Source organism: Gracilinanus agilis, unplaced genomic scaffold (assembly GCF_016433145.1).
Source record: "Gracilinanus agilis isolate LMUSP501 unplaced genomic scaffold, AgileGrace unplaced_scaffold2653, whole genome shotgun sequence".
NCBI lineage: Eukaryota > Metazoa > Chordata > Mammalia > Didelphimorphia > Didelphidae > Gracilinanus > Gracilinanus agilis.
In genome coordinates, this window is record NW_025358613.1 from 1 (window position 1) to 8,400 (window position 8,400).

The following is an 8,400-nucleotide window of genomic DNA, read 5'->3' on the forward strand; positions in this document are numbered from 1 at the left end:
CGGGGCCCGGGTGGGCGGGGCTCTTACCTGTCCTGGGGGCGGGAGCCCCACCTCCAGGTGACCATCCCTTTGCCCCTCTGCCCAGGGCCACCCCCGGGAGACCATGGGGCTCTGTAAGTGCCCCAAGAGGAAGGTGACCAACCTGTTCTGCTTTGAGCACCGGGTCAACGTGTGCGAGCACTGCCTGGTGGCCAACCACTCCAAGGTGGGCGCGGGGGGCGGGGCCTGGGACGAGGCTGGGAGGGCTGGGGCTCTTGAGGCTGGGGGCTCCGTCTTGTGGAGGCCTCGATTGAACCTGACTGCAGGAAGAAGCTCCCCCTTTCCTGCTCTGACCCCCTTTGTCTGTTCCGCCTCCCCTCCTCAGTGCATTGTCCAGTCCTACCTGCAGTGGCTCCAGGACAGTGACTACAACCCCAACTGCCTTCTTTGCTGCACCCTCCTTTCCACAAGGGAGACCACCCGCCTTGTCTGTTATGGTGAGCCCAGAACTGACTTCAACTGGATCTCAGCAAAGGGAAACAAGCACTTCGTGGTGGCCAGGATAAGTCAGGAAACTCAAAGGCCAGCAGAATTTGGATTTCTGAGCATGAAAGTGAACTTTTAGAGTCAAGTTTGTGACAAGCAGTAGCAGAAGGGAGTAGAGAGCCGTAGGGGAAGACTGAGGATCACAGTCCTTCCTTTGTTAGAGCCATGCTGGTCACCCTAGGCAGGTCTCTTAGTCCCTTGGTTCTCTGGACAGCCCTCTCAGACTAAGCTAAGGTTCCAGCCCGCCTGCACAGGGAAAGGGAGTGACCTTATCCACATATTCCATCCACCTCTCTTTCGCTTGTGATTTAACAGTTGATGATAACGTAGAGCTTTCAGTCTTTAGAGGCATTTTACATTTCAACTGCTTTTGAGTCGTGTAAGTTTGTAGGGTCAGTACAAGGAGTATCTTCCCATTTTGAAGATGAGAAAACAAGTGCAGGGACCTTCCCAGCATCATAAGCGACTGAGGCAGAATTAAATTCTGGAGTCTTTATGTCTTTTATACTGTGCTACCTCTCAAATGCAGAGGACTAAGAGAAACCCAAGAGGGTTTTTACCTGTTAGGGAATTAGGGAAAGCTTCATGAAGAAAGAAGCATTTGAATTGGGCTTTTAGAGTTTTCAGAATTTATAAAAGTACCAAGTTAGAGGTTATGTAATGTGTTTTCTGATGTCACTACTCAGCTATTTTGATAACTCCCAAGAATTCAAGGTAATTTAACGGTTTTCTTAACTCTCTGGTTCTACATAGATAAGTTCCCTGGGTTGGGGAGTCTTAAAGTTTCTCAAGTTTGAGGGAAGCAGTGGGCATGGTTTAGAAGTGGATTGTTCTCAAAGTTTTGTCAAGGCTTGGGAAAGATGGGAAAATAAGCATTAGGGAGACAAGTGGAAAGGTTGAGGACTGGGAGGATGATGGTGTGAATATCTTCTTTCCTTCCTTTCCCACACCATCGCTTCCTGGAAGATCTATTCCATTGGTCATGCCTTAATGAACGAGCTGCCCAGCTGCCTCGAAATACAGCACCTGCCGGTTACCAATGCCCTAGCTGTAGTGGCCCCATCTTTCCTCCTGCCAACCTTGCGGGCCCTGTGGCCATTGCCTTGAGGAAGAAACTGTCAACTGTCAACTGGGCTCGAGCTGGGCTGGGCCTTCCACTGGTGAGAGACTTGGAGCAGTTGGGGTTAAGAAAGGCATGGAAGGGCCCAAGAACTGCCACAAAGATCAGATCTATGGCCCAGGGTTAGATGACTTGTGCGTAATGGTCTCTGGGCTTCTTTCTCCAGATTGATGAAGTGACCCCAACCTCTCAGACCCTTGAGACTTCTGGCTTCTCTAATTGGTCTGGCTTCAATAGTAAGTGACACTGCCATCTATCTGTACCCCGCTCCCAGGCCCCAAGTTTATTTGATTCCTCTTCTCATGGTTTTCTCTTGTCTTTAGCAAGTAGCCCTTTAGGGCTAGATGATTCCCACTGCGATGACGAAGATGATCCATCTTTCTACAGTAGCACACCCTCCCCTTCCCAGCCTATTGCTCTTCCCCCCGCCCAGCCTGAGAAGCATGCCATAATCCATATGGGTAGCCCTGAGCCCTTGACAGGTGAGAACTGGGGGCAGGATCCAGGGGAAGGCATCAGAACTAGAGGATCTCCATTATAAGCTACTAGTCTTTGAAGATATGGACTAGAGAGAGGTGGGAGGGGTACATATGTTATCTTCCTATCATCCCAATAGTGGTTGGGATGGAGCAGAGATAAGAGGGGAGAGAACAACTGTATCTCCTGCCCCTTGGCCTGGAATGGGCCTTGCTTGCTGGCTTGATGCTTCTTTTTGGTGCCAGGAAAGGAAAGGTTGAAGTAGCCAGAGGAAATTGCCCTCTCTCACATTCTCCTCTCTGGTCCCTGACAATAGCCTCTGCTCCTCGAAAAGTCTACGACACCCGGGAAGGGGATCGGGCACGGGAAGGGGATCGGGCACGGGAAGTGGATCGGGATCCCAGCCCCCAAAGTGACTGTGATGATGACAAATACCGCCGGAGGCCTGCTCTGGGATGGTTGGCCCAGCTACTAAGGTATTAAGGGAGGATGGGTGGCCAGGATAGACACTTAGCAATGGTCCTGAGGCAGCAGAAAGGAGAAGATGGGTTGGGGAGTTAGGATGGAGGGGAGGCAGTATGGCCCAGAGGGAGGTGAGCATTAGGAGAGTAGATGGGTTTCCCAGAGCTTATGGGAAGGAGAGGGAGGCTGGATGGGATAGGATTGAAACTGGCAGACATTGAATGGGGTGGGGCTTGCCCCAATGAGATCTTGACTCAACCTCTCTCCCTCAGGAGCCAGGCAGGGCCCCGAAAACGACCCTTGACCCTGATGCAGAGGGCTGGGCTACTAGTTCTGCTGGGAGCCCTGGGTTTCCTGGCCCTCTTGATTCTCATGTCGCGCTTGGGCCGGGCTGCAGCTGACAGTGACCCTAACCTAGACCCTCTCATGAACCCTCACATCCGTGTGGGCCCAGCCTGAATCCCATCCCTCTCCTCCTTCCTCACACCTAACTGGGAGGAGAGTCAAGGCCTGTGGGGGGCAGAGAGGGTGCCATCTCATCCCCTAGAATGGTTCCCCTGTTCACTTCTCTCCACTCCAGTCTCTTGAGACACTAAAACCCCACTAGATCGAGAAGACAAGGTCCCTTTGGCTGTTGCTGCCACTCAGGTCATGAGTTCACTTGGGGCTGAGTTCTATCCCCCTGACCTGCTTTTCCTTGGGAGCATCCCTGGAACACCAGCCCACCCCTACCCAGTTCCCCTCCATACTCCCTCTCCCTCAGGAAAAACTGTGGCATTGAAAATAAACAACAGACTTTATCATAGCCAAGCCCAGGCCTTTCCTTCCCGCCGGGGTCTTGAGTCCGGCCCCTCATCAGCCTTTTAGTGCTTCTCCTCCCGGTAGTTGATGGTGAGGAACTCCAAGGTGACGCGGTTGATAAACATGGCTGTGTTGAGCACTGTGGCGAGAGGGGCTGATGATGGTCCCCAGCCTCCCCTGCTCCTCCTGGAGCTCCAGAATAATGAGTCGTGTTCTTCCATTTTGGGCCCTTCCCAGTATGGGTGTTCCCTTCTCTCCCATCCAACCCCACAGACTTCCCACACTTACTCAGGATGGTCAGAGCAAAGCATCTTAGAATCTTGTCCTCAATCATCTCCGCGAAGAGTGACCCCATTGAGGCCCACCAGATACTCATCACCTGCGAGAACTGGAGCCCCCATGCCATGGAAAGAGAGGGCCCTCCCCTGCCCCCCAGTAGGCTTTCCCTTGCCACCCTTCCTCCTCCCCACCCCTGCCCACCTCCTCTGGGCCCATGTGCCCTGGCCAGCTCACCAGCAGGATAATGGTGCTATTGAAGCTCATGTAGTTGAACTGACGGGTGATACAGAAGTGATGCACATCATTGGCGAACACACTCACATGGAGGATGAAGAGGAGCATCGCTGCCATCGTCAGCACCACCCCCGGGGGGAAGAGGAGCACCGTGATCCTGTCCCGATAGCGCATGGCAGCAGAGCCAAAGCCTCAAACCAGACCACAGACCTTTCCTCTCACTGACAGCTCTGGAACACAGGGGAGGAGGAGCCACTGTGGCTCTGGAATGGCCAGAGGGTTCTAGAATCTAGAGACAATTGGAAGGAACCATAGGGCCTGGTGAGCTCCCTGGACACTGGCCCTTCCTGAAGAGAAGCTGCCATGTCACTGGTTAGGAAGATTGTCCCCACGAGGGAGATGCGTGTAGCCATAGACACCTGTGTGGCTTCAAAGGGATGTCTAGAGTTCCTGTAAGAAGCCAGAAGAGGGGCCCAGTTACCGGATTCAGTTCAACAAACTTTAAGGATGTAGGCCCTGAGCTTAGGGGTGGGGAGCCCCAGGCTGAACATGTCTCAGTCATGGACTTTGGGGGAAATCCTGGTGGGAGAGTGGGTGACACATTTGCATGAAGGACTGATGTTTTAGGATAGAGAGATATAAGGGAGCTAGGTAGAACTCTGTGGGAAATAGGAACTCTGTCCCCCAACAAAAAAGCAGTGGAGATCAGGAGGGGCTTTCTGGAGGAGGGGTCCCCTAGCTTGGACTTTTAATAAGAGTTCATAGCAGAAGCAGTCATTCCATGAAGTAATGTAGATAAGGAGAGTAGATAAGGATGACCTGAATGTCCTGTGAAGGGTCCTAGGATGAAAAGAGGCTGGAATGAGGTGGTGGAGGCCCTGGGAAGGCTCTGACATTGATCTGATCCAGACTTTTTGTAATCAAGTTAAGATTTTAGAGCTGGAGGGTGGCTGAGGCCATTGCCCCTACCTACACGACACAGGCATTCTCTATAGCTCCAACAAGGGGTCATCTGGCTTCTGCTGTGAGAACTGGGCAGATCCAAAGATGGGCCCACCCCTCTGTCAGCTAGGGTGTTGTGACTACAGCAGGCTCCTGGGAAGATTGCCTAGGGCCCAAATAAACCTCTCCTACATCTATGGGATTTTAATGCTGCCACTCAGTTTAGCCCAGGGTTGAGCTAAGCACAGAGGAGAGATTTCATGAACAGTCAACTACGTATCTGCATCCTGCCTCATTTCTCACTTTCTGCCATTATGCAGCCCCCATGTTGTCCACTCTGCCACCCAGGCCATTTACCACATTTGGGGCCTCTTCCCGATGAAATGCTGCTCATCTTTTGAGTTCTACTTCTAAGAAGCAGGCATTAGCCAATCCATACCAACTTCTCCCGATTCTTAGTAGCATAGCAAAACTGGGAAAGACTTTAGGGCCATCTGATCCAAAGAAGTCTGAATTGCATCAGTGATAACTCTCCAATGGGCTGGGCAGATAATTTCCAAGGCTGTGGCTGCCCATCCCAAGTGGGGTGAGATCTACTAGTTGGACAACTAGCCCAAGTGTTGTACCTCAGCAGTCCCCGCCTATTAACCCTAGTTCTGCCTTTTGAATCCAAATAAAAGGCTGATCCTTCTACAACATGCCCCTTGGAATATTTGAAGACAATTCTCTTGACCCTCCTGTCCCACCATTTTTTCCAGGCTAAATTTCACCAGCTGACAAGTGCTAGTCATAGTCTCAAGGCTGCTCTCTTCTGGATATACTCCAGCTTATTAATAACCTTATAGGCAATGTATTAACACCCCTCCCCCCAGATTGGGGTGTGTATGTGTGTGTGCGTTAATTGTCTAGCTATTTTTCTCAGTCTTGTACTTGTGAAGCACTTAGAGCCTATTATACCCTCATCCTCTCTAGACTCCTGAGTTCCTTAAGTGCACAGACTATGTCTCCTCCACCAGAGGGTCTACAGGGCTAAGCATACACCAGGCTTCCCATTGGGGTTTGTTGCCTCCTTTAAGCAGGAGAGGCTGGTGATGGGGAGATATGGAGTATACTTAATGGGAAAGCCCTGTCATGGGGGAAGAGATGGCCACGACTGGAGAGTGCCAGTTTAATTGAACCCCTAGGGATTTCTCAGGAGCAAATGAATGAGAGCACTTCAAGTTCCGAGGGGCCAAGCATTAGGGATCCAAATACAAGGACTAAACAGGCCCTTCCTTTAAGGAGCTTCTACTCTGATCAGGAGGGAGCCCGTTGAGGGAAGAGGCAGCCAAGGAAGGGTGTGCAGGGATGGAGAATGGAGTAGTAGAGAATTCAACATCTTTTCTGGAGATAAGGGTAATGTTCATTTGAAGCAATTTGCGTCTGTGGCCCAAGAGTCAGAGGCAAACCAATTATCCCAATGGGGTTTAAAGATAAGCTCCATCTATGGGGAGAGTGCCAGGCCTGGAGACAGGAAGTCCTGGGTTCAAACCTGGCCTCAAACATTACCTGTGTTACCCTGGACAAGTAACGACTCCATGTCTAGCCCTTACCACTCTTATCTTGGAACTGATTCTTAGTAGTATCAATTAGTCAATTATAAGACAAGATAATTAATTAGACAACTAATAACAAGATAAGAGGTAAAGGTTTAAAAATAAAAGCTCCAAACCCCCCCCCCCAAATCTTGGCATTTTAGAGTTTTATAGTATATTTGTGCTGGGAAATCATTTAATCTAACCTCATTTTGTAAAGGAAATGGCAGACAGTCACATGATTTGTCTGTCACCCAGAGAGTGGCAGAGCAGGAATTCAGATTGTGGTCTTCTTCAGATTTGGGGCTTTACCCATAATCCGTGTTAACTTCATGCTTCAGATTGAAACACTAGATCAAAGCTAGTTTTTTTTAGTCTGGCTTTCAAGGCCCTGCACAATGTGGCTTTCTGACCTTGTCTTCTTTGCACAAATTAATTACCAGTTTCATCCAGGCTGGTCTTCTTGCTGTCCCCTAAACATAGTGAGCTTCCTGAGGGCAGGCAGGGGGCGTCCAGTGCTTGCAGCAGGTGTTTGTCGATTGGGCCTAGGATCAGCTCTGGGAATCTCACTTTGAATCCACTCAACCAACACTGAGGAAGCACTGACTCCGGGATACACATCTAAATAAGGCCTGTCCACAAGCTATGTTCCAATGGGGGAGAGCATTAGGGAATGGTGATCCTACTGGGAGAGTCTGTTTGCATTCTCTTTTCGGAAGTTCCATTTAATTCTGTTGTTGAGGTGGAAGGTGTGTAAGTGTGGGCAGGGGAGGAGGACTGAAGGGGTAAAAGACAACACTTGGCATCTGCCAGGTACGAGGGCCAGGCGAGCTCCTCCTCTCTTACTCATCCGACCATCTCAGCATCAGGGTGGAGTTCCAAAACTGAGTAATAATTTCACAATGACCACTTAAGTTGGGGATCATCAGCCAATTGTGTCCATTAGGAAATGTTCTGATATTCCAGGACCAGCTAAACTGGTCCTGTGAATGGCAGAACAGGATTTGATTGGAGCAATTCCTCTTGCTACACTGATGGTATTTCCAAAGGAGATGGGACACAAATTCCACCGCCCTTCCTTTTCCACCCCAGGGCCTGATTCTCACTTGTCTCCTGGGCGGTGGGCACACCATTTGATCTCTTACAGTTCTTTGTACACACTCCATGCCTCCAGGCTGTGCAGGAAGAGAGGCGATTGCCCCCAGCCCCAGCTGGGATGAGATGCACTGAATAGTGAGAACCCTGTTCTGGAATTGTGGGATCTGGGTTCTGGTCCACTTCTGCTATTAAAAACTTGGGAAATGGAGGGTATGTTCCTTAAGCTCGTTGGGCCTCAGTTTCCTCATCTGTAGAAGGGGGGGTTGGGCAGTCTCTGGGGCCACCTGGGACCCTCCCAACTCATAGTCCTAGGCCTGGACAGCTGGGCCGGGACCCCGATAAACAACATTTAAACCCTAGCTACTGTGCCAGGCACTGTGCTAAGCACTTTCCAGTGCTCAGCACAACCCTGGGAGGGAGGCCCTGTTATTATCCTCATCTTAGAACTGAGGAAACTGAGGCAAACATTAAATGAGTTGCCTGAGATCACACAGAGGGTGGGGGCGGGGGTAGCATTTGAACTCAGGCGGCTCCACGTCACCAGGAGCTTCTCAAGAGGGCGGCCGGGCTGGAGGAGCCTCTTTGCACCTGCGCAACTGGAACCATCGTCACGGGCGTCTGCGGCGGGGGGGTACCTTTTTCCGGACGGACCGAGCTCCACCGGGGGACCCGCTTCGGGCAGGACCGCTTCCCTTCAGCCGGAAGTGACCTGCTGTGCTCAGCTGGGGCTCCCTAGCTGGCCAGGCGGTGATGGAGGCGTCGGCTGGGCCGGGGCCGGGGGCGTCTCCAGAGGGGCCCGAAGCCCCGGAGAGGCGGCGCAAGGCACACGGGATGCTGAAGCTGTACTATGGTCTCCCAGAGGCCGAGCCCGGAGCCTCGGGGGCCGCC

General features: G+C 51.5%; 2 protein-coding genes across 2 annotated transcripts; one reads left to right on the top strand and one right to left on the bottom strand.

Moving 5' to 3' along the window:
- The first annotated feature begins 100 nt into the window (after positions 1 to 100).
- Positions 101 to 3,389, top strand: ZFPL1 (zinc finger protein like 1). Its single transcript, XM_044683593.1, has 7 exons — positions 101 to 205; positions 365 to 476; positions 1,492 to 1,685; positions 1,812 to 1,881; positions 1,969 to 2,127; positions 2,439 to 2,598; positions 2,857 to 3,389. Exons 1-7 carry the CDS (start codon positions 104 to 106, stop codon positions 3,041 to 3,043), a joined length of 984 nt encoding a protein of 327 aa, XP_044539528.1. The 5' UTR covers positions 101 to 103; the 3' UTR covers positions 3,044 to 3,389.
- A 58-nt stretch (positions 3,390 to 3,447) lies between these two features.
- On the bottom strand, positions 3,448 to 4,072 carry TMEM262 (transmembrane protein 262). The gene is made up of 3 exons (XM_044683594.1): positions 3,899 to 4,072; positions 3,674 to 3,773; positions 3,448 to 3,524 (listed from the first exon to the last, which is right to left on the bottom strand). Exons 1-3 carry the CDS (start codon positions 4,070 to 4,072, stop codon positions 3,448 to 3,450), a joined length of 351 nt encoding a protein of 116 aa, XP_044539529.1.
- Between the last annotated feature and the right edge of the window lie 4,328 nt (positions 4,073 to 8,400).